At 40.2% G+C, this 15,934-nt stretch overlaps 2 protein-coding genes across 2 annotated transcripts; one reads left to right on the top strand and one right to left on the bottom strand.

Moving 5' to 3' along the window:
* Positions 1 to 6: 6 nt before the first annotated feature.
* On the bottom strand, positions 7 to 8,057 carry qpct (glutaminyl-peptide cyclotransferase). Its single transcript, XM_044167999.1, has 7 exons — positions 7,882 to 8,057; positions 5,365 to 5,511; positions 4,596 to 4,877; positions 2,850 to 3,017; positions 2,089 to 2,188; positions 1,402 to 1,518; positions 7 to 1,309 (listed from the first exon to the last, which is right to left on the bottom strand). The coding sequence occupies exons 1-7, from the start codon at positions 8,011 to 8,013 to the stop codon at positions 1,128 to 1,130; spliced, it is 1,128 nt and encodes a 375-aa protein (XP_044023934.1). The 5' UTR covers positions 8,014 to 8,057; the 3' UTR covers positions 7 to 1,127.
* A 538-nt stretch (positions 8,058 to 8,595) lies between these two features.
* mocs3 (molybdenum cofactor synthesis 3) lies at positions 8,596 to 15,872 on the top strand. The gene is made up of 13 exons (XM_044167998.1): positions 8,596 to 8,839; positions 10,072 to 10,204; positions 10,316 to 10,408; positions 11,166 to 11,286; positions 12,150 to 12,224; positions 12,442 to 12,559; positions 12,663 to 12,771; positions 12,866 to 12,928; positions 13,460 to 13,623; positions 13,810 to 13,857; positions 14,433 to 14,529; positions 14,652 to 14,759; positions 15,363 to 15,872. The coding sequence occupies exons 1-13, from the start codon at positions 8,747 to 8,749 to the stop codon at positions 15,518 to 15,520; spliced, it is 1,380 nt and encodes a 459-aa protein (XP_044023933.1). The 5' UTR covers positions 8,596 to 8,746; the 3' UTR covers positions 15,521 to 15,872.
* The last annotated feature ends 62 nt before the right edge of the window (positions 15,873 to 15,934 follow it).

The raw sequence follows: 15,934 nt of genomic DNA, 5'->3' as shown, positions 1-15,934 counted from the left end.
CCCTTGTATTCTTAATCAACATTTATTTCACTCTCAAAATACAGGAAGTCCAGTTTTGGCACTGTATATTATTCTGGGATCTGCATTTAAATCTGGCTAATAATGTCATATAAACAAAGGCAGGCACGTGAAACATCAGCACAGGAAGTTATCCACTTCACTATCTAAGATGACAGGATATAAAGGGCCAAAGCTGTTGTAAACCCACTTCCTGCCCCTAACAGGTTTTCTCTTTAAACACTGAACGGAATTACTGTAGGAGAGGAAATGTCACATACTCAGTAGCTAAGACACACAGTGTGACGCTGTCTCATGTGTGTTGTCATTATATTCTGCCCCGTATGTTTTGGTAGCATCATGTTGTAAATATTTATCACACAACATAACAGATCAGGGATTCTGGATGTTATTACATGACTATAAGCAAGTGTTTTTAGGCTACAGGTGTCCCCAAAGCAACGATAATGAAATTATCACCAACTTTGGGGATATTTTCATGAATGTGTTTCAATGTCGGCAGGGAAATTTGTAAAATAAAGGGTGTCATTGCATTTGTAACTTCTCACAGTTGTTATTTTTTACCTCTGCACTGCTCTTTGAGGCACCAGATCCTACACATTAGCACTGACACCAAGATGCCTCCTCACAGCGTAAACAAGGGGTTTAGGCTGATATAAAGAGAGCAGTGTAGTAAAAAAACACACAGAAGATCCTGTGTGCTGGTCTTGTTGCTGGGGACTTAGGACTTGAAGGGAAGACGAAGCTTCAGAGTCCTGAAGTCTCTTGTGAACCCATTTTGAGAAGAAAATATATTTCACATACTCTTACATGAGCCAAAATATGTTTAGACAAAGATTTCAAAATAAAAAAATGTACCTGTCCCTGTAGATGAAATGAAGCATCTCTAAACATATTCTCTATGTAAAATGTTTTCTGCAGTTGGCATCTATGTGATGTGCAGAGATGAGTCTCAACCTCACATCTCAATTTTAAGGTCATGGAATACATATTGTTGGCGATTAAAATAGCATTAAAGACAGTGTATTCTTTAAGTCTATAAAATAACAGCTGAAGATCTTTACTACAGTGAAAAGTCAAAAAAAGGAAAGTCGTCGATGCTGGGGTTTTTACGGGGCATTCTGTGGGTTTGAAGGGATGCTGGGTCTAGCGTTGAGGTACTCCAGAACAAAAACCTGCAGGATCTTGTTGAGGTTCTGAATGGTGGAGCGATCCAGGTTCTGCTCGTTGTCATCAAACGTGTGCCACACAGACGGGAAGGGGGAGGGGATAAGGTGGAGGATACGTACACCTGACAGAGAGGCACAGGATGAGGATCACCCAACAGAGCTACGCAATGTATGTAACCATATTTGCGGTAGTTGTGTTACTTGGTGTGCATACCTCTGTTTAGGAATGGTATATGATCATCTTGTATCTGGCCAACAGGATGATTGGGCCAGAAATATTGCACGCTGTTAGGATGATCCACAAGCTGGTTCATGGAGTGTAAACGCTTTTCTGAGGATACACAAGGGAGGACAAAGAGTAAAAAAGTGCATCTAGTTAAATAAAAAAAACATCCGTTGGTATTATTTATTAATAGTTTAAAAATTCAAGAATTAGCTAATTTGCTTCATCAGGACTGCGTGGGTGTGGTTTGATCAATTTTGATTGACAGAGCTGCCAACCTAAGCGTGGCATCACCTTTTTCAAACAAAGCCCCACCCACTTCAAAAAAAGTGAGAAAAGAAACACAGAAATCTGTCATGTTAAATAACCACAAGTATTCTAACACTGGCAGAAAATAGTATGTTCATGTAGCTAGCACCCCATTGCACATACTGTAGAAAGAAGCTGATTGAGAAAACAGGTTTTCAGGGGCCCTATCAGCAATTTAAGCTAAACAATATAATCTCCACAGTGCAGTCATAACAGCACAAGAGTTACAAAGAAGTAAAAGTGACAAATGTGCAATCATTTGATTGTCAGCATAGTTGCCAGGAATATGACTAATGTATTTATGACTAGTGACTCTATTAAAGTAAACAGACCTACATAATGTTTCCAATAATATATGTGTTTATTCACCAATGCTCTGCAGTCTGGAGAGCCAGTGCATTGTGCTGGGGAACTGGTTGCCGAAGTGTGGACTAGGCGCTCCGATCAGGTCCAACAACATAAACAGATCCTGGAGGAGAAGAAACAGAAGTGGGGGATGATGCTGGTGAGATCCCATGAGAAACTCTCTACACATCCTGAAGATAAGTCCCTGACAAGAAGCCTGTTCCCATAATAATCACACCTCAGAGCCCCTGCTTTGAGGTGTGGTGGCGCAACACACTGACATCAGCGCTCCATGTGCACGCTATCTCTGCAAGACACATAAAACACACCCGTCTGTCTGTCTACATACATGCACACACACATGCACATACTAGGTTCTTTAAGATACCGTCTGCTTTATCTCTGTCTGTCCACAAAGGAATGTCTACATTTGTTGTTAAACAGCTGCTCTCCACAGCTAGGATACAGAAACATATACCAATTAACGTGACATCTTGTTATCATAGCCTGTATAGTAAATGATGTTTGATATCAAGACACCCAAGCCTCCCAGATGATAAAATGGGTGGCTCTGTGATTTGAGATTTCTATACAAAACTATATAAGACAAGCACCTCCCTGACTAAGGTGTCTGTGTGGGCTGTGTGTGTAAGAGGAGACCAGGGCTAAGCAGATTGTACTGAAATTGATGTGGGCTCACAGAGGGATGATCTTGACTGTGATTAAGTGATTATGTTGATGTCAGGTGGTTTGGGCAGAGAAAAGTGAGTAGGACTGTGGCGTACTATGCCGTGCAGTTGGTTGGTGTCTGTGGCGCCGGCGGGGTGTGGGGTGGTCTCCATCTTCTGGGCCAGGTGGCGAGAGCCATACAGGGAGTCTGTGGAGGTCCACTGGAAAAGAGCCTCCTCTCCATCAAAGAAGAGCAACTGCAGGGTCAGGTCGGGACTGGCGCTCTACATGGGAGGCAAAAAGAGGACGGTCATGTGCCACACCAGTTTGCATTCCCAGAGTTTTGCTGCCCCCTAGTGGTTTTGAGATTACAGTGACACAAAAACTGTATGAGGTTTTCTTTGGTAGTTTTTTTGTGAAATATTCATTTGATTCTTTAGTTTTGTAACATTTTCCCCCAAAAAGTGCTTCTGTAATGGTCATTTATCATCAATGATATTGATTATGTGTCCACCTTCATGGCAGCTAATGTATTTGTATTCAATGTGATTCCTATTCCCACAGTGACCTTAGTGACGGACAGCTTTAGTCTGATAAACGTGTCCCTTGGCTGATCTCTCCTTGTCACAGGCCCTGTCACTGTCCGCCCAGTAGACAGGGGTTTGAGCTCAACTGTGGAACAGGAAAAGGGCAGAGGAGCAAGCTACATGAATACTAAGTGTTTTCCTTACGAATCACTTGTTTGTGGAGCAATTAGACATTGTAGCAAATGTGTGTCCTATAAAACAGAACCAATAATTATAGCTTTTGTAAAATGTTGTTGTTGACAATGATGTTTTGTTTGAGCGTTTATATATAAAGGTTCTTGGGTGTCTATAAATTAGACCCAATATGACAAAATAGTTAGAGTTAGAGTTAGAGAATTTCCTTAGGCCTTCACCTATAAAGTGATATGCACATTTTTCTATAGTTAAAGGATAAGGCTGATGAAATTCTACATTTTTCTTATTGTCAAAAAAGACCTAAAACCAATAATAAATTGATCCTATAACAAGTGTTTTCTGAGTAGCTGAAGTCTGATTAGAATATTCATCTGTGCCAGAGAGCTCAGCTGTTTTCCAAGACTGTTAAAAACATGTCAGTGAGCCACACCGTTGCAATGGGAGACATGTTCTTTCATTACCATTGACATGTGCACTGTGGCTTATTTTAAGATCAATCCCACAGAGATGTGTATTAATCCAGAGCTGAAAATAGTCGCTAACAAATGCACTGCAGACTCGGGTGTGAGTAACGTTTGCGTTACTTTAAAAAATGAAACTGTATATTTGTGACCAGTTTTTAAAGATTTATACCTTTGAGTCCCACAGACAAGTAAGAAAGTTGGAAAGTACTGAGAGACGGACTGATGCATGATATAAAATATGAAATACAGATAACACCAGTCTATCCTTTAAATTAGACTATTTTGCCTTGCAGCCTTGGAAATGTGTTGTTACTACCACCTTCTTTACTCTTACCCACTCCAAGACTTCTAATTCAATTTGGAGTGATATTGAGTGACATCAAGAAAATCTACAGTGATGTTTACCCAGCTCCAGGAACGGTCTTATCTGCCACATGTTTAGTCTTGTTGTTCCTAGAGCTTACTGTCATTGGTGCTTTTGGTGTATGACTTGCCTGTGATTCATGGCCACGACTCAAGTTAGTGCTGGCCACAACCACAAAAACTAATACACACCCCCAAATGGCATGACTATCATCCCTATTTAATGCACACAGACAGATAGACCAGTAATGTATAATATACCCTTTTTAACTTATAGTATGTTATAGCGTTAAGTCACATGCTAGGTCACCACCTTCTGAGCCTTCAGTTCTTCGTCCAGGGCTCGTGCCAGCTCCAACATCATGGCGCAGGGAGCAGCAGAATCAGTGGCACCTTGGAACTCCCTCCCGTGCCATTGTGGTGGGTAATACTTGGAGTCGTAGTGACAGGCCAGGACCAGGCGGCGCTTGGCTGATGGGTTGAGGGTGGCAATTAGGTTAGTGAAGGGCAGGAGGCCATAGGGTGTTTGTGACACAAACTTATCCTCCGTCACTTCCCAACGTGCTCCGAGGGAACCAAGGGTTGTTTTGATATGCTGTGAACACACACAAAGATTACTTTGTAATCAGCATTCAGTCTGTGCCTCACCTTATCACCACCTCACTAATTAGCTGACCTAAGTCTGTGGCAATTAAACTTGTGAAAAGGAAACATTTCTGAGTTAGACCTGTTGCTTACCATTTTTGTTATGAATGAAACAGCATTTTTTGATGACTTCCTGAATTGTTTCCTACTGAAACAATATATTAGGGCAAAAAATGTGGAGGACTCACTCACAAGTGTAAACCAGTGTGATATCACTATGCCTTTAGTTGCCATGATGTTGCTCTTAAAATTGTGTTTTCTATTAGGTAAGAGTAACAGGATTTGGACATGTTTCTTGGAATTTATTGGCAAATAGGTGTGAATCATGACACTGTGCATGTTTAATGAGCACTAGTGGGGAAGTTACATGTTTTCAACAAGTGTTCCTCTTTTGAAAGTGGCCTGGCAATGATATGTTAACCTGCAAATAAACTAACCTCCTGCACGGCCTGGCTGCCTGCAGAGCCTGGGTACCTGGTAACCAGCAGCGGCCTCAGGTCCCTTTGCCACATCTGCTCCAGGTCAGTGTGAGACAGGGCGGTACGGACCTCATCTTGTGTTAGAGTTAGAGCTTGGTGATGGAGCTTAACAGAACCAGAGGAAACAAACAAGATAATACAAAACAGATGAGAAATAATAGCATTGGGTTCAATTAATATTCAGGAAGGAATTAAGTGTGTTCAGAAAGACTATTGCAATTTAATCATATGGCAAGCAAAGATCAGTACTGTGATCAGATATCACTGTGATCTACCGTTAATCACTGCAGTGTTGCAAACATAGTATGGAACATAGAATATTATTAAGCAATGTCTACTCCTATTTTCAGTCAGCGTTTGCCATGACCACAGTTTCAGATCAACAACTTCTTAGTATCAGAACAGGGGAAGTTTTACTATGATGCATTTAAATTGAGCAACAATGTGGATGACATAGCATACAGAACCACTGATTCTAGACACAACACTGTTTCATTTTACTGGAAACCACTCACTAGGTGTGCCAGCAGTGCATTTTTGTATTACAAAGGTTAAAAAAAAACCTCATCTTAAGAGGGATTTTGCACAATCTGCTACAGTAATATCATCTACATAACAATGTCTAAAAAAGCCATACAGTATGTTAGCATAAAAAAGATACAATTTGATCTTTTGGTAAGGTTGCATCAAACAATGTGTTTTAGATGAGCTGTGAAGTTCACTCTAACACCTCCTCAGAGAGAGACACAAGAGCCAGACAGACTAGTGTGAATAGACATTGATTGAATGGCTTCAAATACACACAAGGGCTACTTTAGAAAAGTAGGGATCTATTGAATGAAAAAGCAGAAAACTGAAGGGTGCTTGTTAACATGCTATTACTCTCTCTTGCTCTGGGAAATAGACACCATCGTAAAAAAGTCTAAGGGATGAAAAATTTAAGGAACGACAATGTGGATTTGGATTCAGGTTTCAAGCTGGAAGGGTCGGTTCAATGCGTGCTAAATTACAGCCACAGGTTAAAAAAACATATTGATCCTCCAATCCCATGGCTCTTGTTTCATTTGGACTCAAAGTTCACCTGCTGAGAACCATGGTTGTCCTGGTAACAAACTGAACCGAGAAGAAGGACAGAGAGCAAGAGAGAAAGAGCTGACGGTAAATATCAGAGCATAGTCAAAGCCTGTTTGTATGTTTTACACTGCTCCAGCCTCTCCACAAATAGACCCTCTGGGTTAATTGGCAATGTGATGGAAATTAGAAGCATATTGGGGTTTTCAAATCTATATTTCAATTATAAATGATTTTGTTGATTCTTTTTTGATCAATCAATTTATCGTTAGGTCTTTAAAATGTCAGAAAATTGTGAAAAATGCCCATCACATATACCAAAGCCCAAGGTGACGTCTTCAAATTGCTTGTTTTGTCCGATCAACAATCCAAAGCCTAAAGATATTCAATTTACAACCACCTAAAACAGCAAATCATCGCATTTGAGAAGCTGGAACTAGTGTAAGTCTTCAGACTTATTGTGAAATTTGGGAAATCACAGTGGACATTTGTTCATCCTCCTAATTGGGTTTCTCTTTACTGTCTCAGACAATAGGGCACATTCCTTAACCCATAAACCTTCACTAACAAAACCTGTTTGCGATATGAGTTGGGCCCATACTGACTGAGTCATACATCAGTCCTGTAATTACAGAGTGGCGTACTGTGCAAAAGGTATAATTATGTGGCCATACAGACTGAATATAGTTATCCAAAGAGCTGGGGCGCACTGGGCTCAGAGAGGGTTAAAAGGGGGTCCACTTAAAGTCTATAAATACCAAGACCTGCAATTGGAGGATCAATGATGATGACTGTGCTGCCATAGCAACTAGGCCAAGAGGAAAGGAGAAGAAGAACATAGAGAGGAACATGAATGGCCAGGCATACCCAGGTGCATCTCAGGAGAATTACACAGCAGTGCAGAGGGTTGTTGGAATATCATGAATAAATATATATATATATATATATATATATATATATATATATATATATATATATATATATATATATATATATATATATCAAAATTGACTTTGGGAACTTATAGTTTTCTTTTTCTTATAATGAATAGTCTAAGTACTGGTTCATCTTAAAAGGAAACACATGACCACACAGAGACACAATATAAACTGAATTATTTTTCATACAATTCAAATAATTGTTTAACAAAACACTCCAAGACGTTGGGTTCAGATACTTTACATTTTTAAAAAGTAAAAAGGATATTTGGAGTTAATCAATAATTGCAAGCACTGATTTGAGCCTTGTCAAAAGTAACTACATGACGATAACATCGTAAAAACGCTGCATGTGGCAAGGTTTTAAAATGGTTACACTTTTAGAGAGTATCTCAGTATCTAATTATGACTGCCTGGCAATATGTTAAGACAACAAAATGTGAAGAGATCCTCTTAATTTATTTACCTTCTCTTGTGTCCATGGAATTCCATTGGTGCAGTGGATGAATGTCACCCAGATGGCCACAGTGTAAAATAAACGCGTTATGGAGATACTGTGGCTTCGCTCAGCCATCGTTGTTGACGTTCCTCTCCACATTCCAGCCTCTCCTCTGTGAAAGCTTACAGATCATGTGAAAAGCAGGAGGGAGGACCCGAGGCTCTTTAAACGACAGCGCGTCACTATACTGCTGTTTGTGTGTGTGTGTGTGTGTGTGTGTGTGTGTGCGTGCGTGCTTCTTTCACTCCCGGGAACCACATGGATGTTTGTGTGAACAATAATGACATAGTGATCCTATATATTCCTTTGATAATTGCCCATTTTCAGCAGTAGGCTAACAGATTTACAGCATACCTATAGCCTCACATGACATGATCTAACAGGATCCATTGTGTCTTCCAATTACTGCTCAACATTTAAACGGAAGCTATTTAACACAGACAAATAACAACTATAAGTAATATCTTTTAAGATATTCTTGCAGGTACTTTTATAGAAACCCATGCTTTGCTCTTTGTTTAGTACACCAAAGCTTGTATTGGCTACAAATAACTTTTTATTTTTATCAGAGTAAATCATAGCGTTCAATATTAGTTGATTTACTTACTGTTTAATAATGTTTTTGGACAAAAAGACCACCGCTTCGTACGTCACCTACCACGTGGCCTCATTGTCACGTGGTCAACCCGGAAGTTTGTGCCGTGTGCTTCATACGTCAACATGCTCCTGTCACATAGTTACTAAACATTATAGCGAAATCAGAATTGTAGCATCTTTTTAAATATATATATATATATATATAACTGCACGTGTTTTCTTTGTGCCAGCAGCCATGGCTCAAGAGGTGTGCTGCTTGAAAGCAGAGCTCAAGGAGAAAGAGAACGAGATTGCTGCTCTGAAGAATAAACTGGCACAATTGGAAAAGGTACGAAATTCTTGCTGAATGCTAAGCTTAAGTTTATCAAGAGGTACATTCTATTAGTTGTCCAAATTTGCAGGCTATGGCTATAGAAATGTGTTTTTATAATGCCTTTGCCTCCTTTTTTATCTAGCAGTTTAGCATTTATAGCATTTTTGTGCCGTAGTATAGACTACACAACGTTAGCAAACATTGCTTATAGTCATGGAACATAACAGCACGTTTGGCGCCACTAACGTACTCCTATCTTAAAATGAACCTGGACACTTGATAGACAGTTAACTAGCTTGTTAGCTAACGTTAGCAAGTGAACTACCTAATTGTCCTGGAGATGATGTGTAGTTGAGGAAAGATTAAACATTAAAGCACAGTAAGAAATTCTCCCTGTAATATGAAATAGAGCAGAGACATACACACATGAAAAAAATGTACACACAGAGACATTGTAGCTCCTTATGTCAGTCATCAAGAGGCACCCACACATCCATATTTACAGGTGTTGGGTAAATAATCAGCACAAAAAGAGAATTGGGCAATTGATCATATAAATCTGAGGATAATATGAACAAATTATTCAATTACTGGGGTGATCACACAATATCACGTCAACATTGCATGAAAAGGACAGCATTAAATGCATACAAGGCGGTGTAGTCCCTCATTCGTCCAGGAGTGTTCTATCGTAGAAAAGGTTTCAGTCGTAGTCATCTGGACACTGTGTCCACTGTGACACAGTGTCCAGATGACTACGACTGAAACCTTTTCTACGATAAAATGCATACAAGCTTATACAAGAAACGTGCAAATTTGCTCTTAGAATGCAGTGCTATATTAATGGATTCAGATGCTTTTGAGCTCACAAATAAATCAATGGCAAACATGCAAAAACGCATAAATGCATTCTTATATCACAAAAGTAATAGAAAAAAGGGCATTTTGTAAGGTCCAAAATAAATCTGCATATTTCAAAAGAAATAGAGCACACTAATTCAGTCTTAAATGCTAAATAAGCACACTACAAGCCACTTAAATCCCTCTCTCCGATGAGCTCTTCCCAAATAGCTCCTTATGTCAGCCGTATGGGCTGTAGACGTATGTAAAGAAGAGATATAAATGTAGCTCATTATATTATAGAGGCAGATTGTTGAGGGCTGTGATGCCACACGGCTTAAAGCTCCTGTTTACACTTTAAAGTTTCTTATATCTTGTATAATAAGTCCTCCCTGGTGTGATATCAGAGCCATACCTCAGTCCTGGAGCTGTATGACAAAGTGACACCCCTAATCCCCCTGAAAGCCAAATCAGCCCTCAGCAATGAGGACATCATGCGGTACAGCAGACAGCTCCTTCTGCCTGAGCTGGGTGTACAAGGTACGGATGGCTACAGGCAGTGTTATTCTGATATACAGTACAGTAAGCATTCTGTCAAGTGAGATTTATGGCATGACTGAACACAACACAGTGAATCTTGATTGTCCACAGGTCAGCTAAACTTATCCAAGACCTCAGTGCTGATTGTGGGCTGTGGAGGCCTTGGCTGCCCCCTGGCACAGTACCTTGCAGCAGCAGGCATCGGTAGGTTAATCTAGTTGATAAATGCTCAGTGACCTTGTGCCAAACAAATCAAATCATTAACCTTTCTATCATTGTCCTTGAAATAGATATGCTGTATAGGTGTGAGTAATTGTTGAGCTGTCAACGGTTTGGCTTTTCCTTTAGGCAGGCTCTAAAATTAGCGATCTGGCTCACCTCCCAGTGGCTGGTAAACTAAATAAATGTACCTGTGGAGGAGAGGTTTGCAACCATAATTATTCATTTCCATTTCCAAAAGAAATATATCACACTACCCATTTTTAGTGCTGTTTAATGAATAAAATCAAGCACACAGGGAAACCTTGGTAAAGAGACAAGAGTATATTTACAGCTTTTAATTTAAGACTTACTTAGTTTGTGAATCTGTTTTTCTTTTGCGGTCAGAATTATACTACCTGTTGCCTCAGGTGAAGTTTCAACTGCACTTTGGCTGTATAACTAAATGGGGAAAACTGGAAAAAACTGAAGCAAAGGGGCTTAGAAATTTGTAGAGTCAGTGTAACATTAGCATACTGTTTAAGGGCAGAGTCACTGAATGTGTTCACTAGTTAGCAGATACAAAATTTGAGAAAAGGCAACGAACAAGAACAATAGATAAAAAGTGCCAGTCAAAGGCACATGCTAGTAAATTTGTACCCTGGTTGAAAAGTTTAATCTTCATGGTTTGCCACCGTTATCAGGGACTGACATTTATTCTAAAGCCTTTCTGACTGACTTGTTTGTCTTTATGTCTCTGCAGGGCGCCTGGGCCTGCTGGACTATGACGAGGTGGAGCTCAGTAACCTGCACAGACAGGTGCTTCATGGGGAGGAGAACCGGGGCCAGGCCAAGGCTCTGTCTGCTGCCAGTGCAGTCAAAAGGTACTGATTGGCGCCTGCACACACTGGAGTACAGTACAGTATATAGAGGCCATGTTATACCAGTATCATTTAGTATAACAACGGTGTTTGAGAGCATTTGAGAAATGTATTCCTGCACAAAAAGAGAAGTAAGTATTTTGATATCATTAGTAAATGTTCTGTAACCCTAACTATGATAATTGGTGTATTTCTATGTTTTTTGTGACCCTTTGGTTGCTGTATAATGCATGTTGGTGCTTTCCAGTCTCACCACAGGTTATATTTGGTTGTACATTTCACCCCAGTCTGCAAATATTGTGTAAACATGTTATTTAGAGACAGCTGTTTTTGGTGCCTTTCTCCCTCACAGTGGGCCTACTGTGGTTAGCGTACACATTGTATAGCCATGACCACATGAGGGCGCCATTTCTCTGACTAGCAAATAACTTGTACAGTGTTTAGTTGCTGTGTCACACATACACTACCACCCTCTTATGTTTATTGTTAATTGTTCATTAATGACCATTCGCTACACGCATAATACAACTTACAATACAAAGGCCTTGAGTGATAATGTATATTTTTAAGATAATCTTTTATTTTTTTTGCAGCTTTTTTGATAGTTAAGACAGGCAGTAAAGATTAGGAGGGAGAGAATACAGTCGGGGCTCGTGACTAAGGTCCCATGTCAGATTCAAAACTCAATGTTGCCGTTTTGTGTTTTGTTCTTGGTTTAACTGAACCGCCAATATGGCCCTGATATTTTGATAGAAATACTAATCTCTTTGTATTAAAACTGCTAATTACGGAGGAACAAAGCAGACTTCTTCAGAAAGGAATTGATATTTTGATACTTTTTATTGAATGTTGCTTTATTTCTGCAGATTAAACTCAACAGTAGAGTGCATTCCCTACCACCTGCAGCTCTCGCCGGAAAACGCCTTGCAACTCATTCAACAGTATCCTCAATCTACATCTGTTACACAGACCTGCCACTGGCTATTTCTTTGTCATGACTTCTATCTTACAGCTGCCATCCACTAAGTTGTATTCAGGCCTATGATTGCTTATATTGCATGAAGAGAATTTTAGATATTCAGTTGGGAAGTGTGTGCATGTGACTAACCAATAATATGAACTCTGTTTGTGCTGACACCTTGACTTCGCTGACCTCATATATGACATTGTGGCTGATTGTTCAGACAATGTCCCCACTCGTTATCTGGTTAATGACGCTTGTGTGCTCAGTGGCAAGCCTCTGGTGTCAGCAAGTGCCCTGAGAATGGAGGGGCAGGTAAGGTAGAAAGTGCATCAATGTGGCAAGAGTCCATCAGCTCCTCCAGATTTGTAATGTTACTTTACCAGCTTAAAATCCCTCTTGCTCTGTGTGTGTGTAGCTGACAGTATATAACTACTGTGGAGGCCCCTGCTACAGATGTCTGTACCCAGTACCCCCACCCCCAGAGACAGTGACCAACTGTTCTGACGGAGGGGTGTTAGGAGTGGGTGAGTCTTGTCCCCTTACTTGCCCAGAAACCACTGACTTTGTACAGGCTGTGTAAATTATGGTGGTTAGTAAAATGTTCCACTTTTCTTTAAGTTCCAGGGATAATGGGCTGCTTCCAAGCTTTGGAAGTCCTCAAGATTGCCTCTGGACAAGGCTGTATCCTTTTGGTATTTCCATTCTTAACTCCCTCATTACATACAGTACCTTCCTGGGGCATTTTGTTGCTTTACATCAGGATTTTCTGCCTAGTCATCTAGATGAATCAACAAAGAACTGCTGAAAGGGTTTTCATTGTAGCAAAGTTAGGGATGGGAAGGGTGTGTTGTGCTCTCTGATAAAATAAAGCAAAAATAGACCGCTGCTGACTCTTCATTTGCCATTCCTATGAACTCTGTTAGAACTCTTATGAAGCTGTTGTGGTTACAGTGTTCTCATCCTAATATTGAGACTCCCATCAGAGAATAGACTTGCTCTAGCCTGCCTTCTGTCTTGCATTGTGATACCCATGCTAACACCTGGTCCTTATGCGTCAGCCAAGGAAGTGTTGTACTGTGTTTTCTTACCAAAACGCCTGAATGTCGCTATGGTGTTTATACGCAAATGGGAGGCATGCCAGCCGATTCTCTGTATCAAGCGACGCAGTGATACTTTTCACACAGTAGCCTTTTCCTTGACCAGGTGTGCAAGCTTCCTACGGCCAGCAGCTGTTGATGTTTGACGCTCAAGATGCCAGATTCAGGTCCATCAAGCTACGGCCCAAACAGGCCGGCTGTGCAGTGTGTGGAGAGAACCCCAGTGTAACCCAGTTGGTGGACTATGAGGTGTTCTGTGGGTCCGCTGCCACAGATAAGGTTGGTCATAAGAGACAAAGCTACCTCATATTATTGGGTCATGCACATTGTTACAGGAATGTTGCTTTTTGAAGTGATAAGTGTTTCTTACATCAACTGGATTTTGCCATTTAATATGACACAGTACGCGTAATTACTCTAATCATAGGAAAAATCTCTCATTGCCTGATTTCCCATGTGTTTCAGTGCCGCAAACTCAACCTCCTTTCCAGAGATCAGAGGATCACAGTGCAGGTAGGGAATATATACTCCAGAACAGTTAGCCATTGCGTGCCTCCCTGTATTTAGTGCTGTTTATTGTATGATTACTTACAATTTTCTCAGTTTTCATGTGCATTCATAAACTGATTACATCTCAGCGCTGACCCAGCCCCAAATGGGAAATGACTTAAAATGTGCCTGTAGATTTTCTATGGGAAAGAATAATATGTTCTATTTGGCACTGAGAGCACTGGTAGTGGATTGGATCTGTTTATGTTTCTGCAGAATTGGCGCTTTCAAACCCGCTGAGTCATTAAGCGCAGAGATGGGGATCATGATTGATTGGGCTGTAATCGAGATTGTGCAAGGGGCTCCAGTTAGAAACAGTTTTGTTTCCTGTGATTTAAGGAAAAGCAGTTAAAATGTTCATACTACTCCACAAATACAAATCCAAGCAACATTTTAACATTTGCTGAGTCATTTTGGTTTCCCTGTTTAACTAGAGATATAAATCAATGTCTTTTTCCAACAGATCCAAACCACTCTTTTCTCTGATTATAAAATTACAAGTATTTGTGCATTAATGAGTGTTTTTAATGTAATTCCAGGATTATAAATCAATAATGGAGAATGCAGAGCCCCATCTCTTGTTGGATGTGCGCCCTCTTGTGGAGGTGGATATCTGCCACTTACCTTTCTCTCTCCGTATCCTTTTTGTGATGGAGGCATAAAATCAGTATTGTTAAGTACTCATAAGTCTGTATTGTCTGTTCATGTTCAATCTGTTTCCCATTTCTGTGTGATTATTGTCCTTATATTATCGCCAGACATTCCCCTCTCAAGTTTAGAGGAGAGGAAGAATGAGCATATCCGATTACTTCAGGAGAGAATCAGCCAGTTGAAACAGCAGATGGCTGGTGACTGCCGGCCTCCAGGTAACATGTCAAAACACCATTTAGGGTCTGTACATGTTGTTTGAAATGAACAGGCACATAGAGCCACTTGTGCATATTCACAGTCCACTGTGTAGTCTCATACTGCCGGGCCTGAGGCTTATTGACAGCTAGTAACAGGTTGTAATGGGGTTGCTAGGTGACCCCTTTTCCAAAACAAGTACGGTCAACCTGAGCAGCTGGTCTGCTTTAGAGAAATTAATATTCAAAACGTTATTTTTGGTGATATTCACTCTGTTGAGCTTTCTTTATCAATGAGCTAAATTTAGCCTTGTAAAGTTTTAGCTTTACCATTTAATACAGCCTTGGTTGTTTATTTTATGGTCGGTTTTTGCATGATCAACTCAGTGTGATCTTAAACAGTTACCTTTTTCACTTAATGTAATATTTATACCATTCAAACTCTCACTGTGTGCAGCTTTTTGTCCCTTATTTTGTTTCTCTTTGTTCTTTTATAATACAAAGTAGTCACCGGTGAGTGTATTGAAGTTAATTAGTCATTTGAATCTGAAGCATATTAAGTCTTTAAGATTCACTGGTGTCACCAAACTTATCTCTGTGTTTTCTCTCTGCTGCTGCCTCCAGTGTATGTGATCTGTAAGCTGGGTAACGACTCTCAGAAGGCGGTGCAGGCTGTGGAGAAGATGAGTGGATCAGAAGTGGACAGCATCACAGTGAAAGACATCAGTGGAGGTCTCATGGCCTGGGCAAAGAGAATAGACCCCACATTTCCACAATATTAATGCATTTTAAATGCTTTTCTATTAATCTGCATTCTTACTCTGCATTCTGCTTGATTTTGTTCTTATTTGTATGTGTGCTGAACATCGGGCTTTGAGGTAAAATGTCATTACTGAATTGCAAAATCTCACATACCAAGTGTAACAACAGAAAGGTTGCTAAAATGTGTTGTGTAATCTACTGTGTATCAGTTCATCAAAAACATGAGCTGGCAGTTAGATAACAGTAAGCATGTTTTATACAGTCTATGGTAAGCATCCTTGCAAAATCAAGTCCCTCTTCCTGTTGTTTCTGTCAATCCTTAGAAGTTCAGTTAATAGCTTCCCCATATCTAATAAATCAACCTACACTTCCCATGTCAGGGTCCTTAATCAGACACAATGGCCCACATACCCCTATTTGCCCTTTAAACCTCT

This window comes from Siniperca chuatsi, linkage group LG15 (genome assembly GCF_020085105.1).
Source record: "Siniperca chuatsi isolate FFG_IHB_CAS linkage group LG15, ASM2008510v1, whole genome shotgun sequence".
Lineage (NCBI taxonomy): Eukaryota > Metazoa > Chordata > Actinopteri > Centrarchiformes > Sinipercidae > Siniperca > Siniperca chuatsi.
This window is presented reverse-complemented; position numbering and strand designations above follow the sequence as displayed.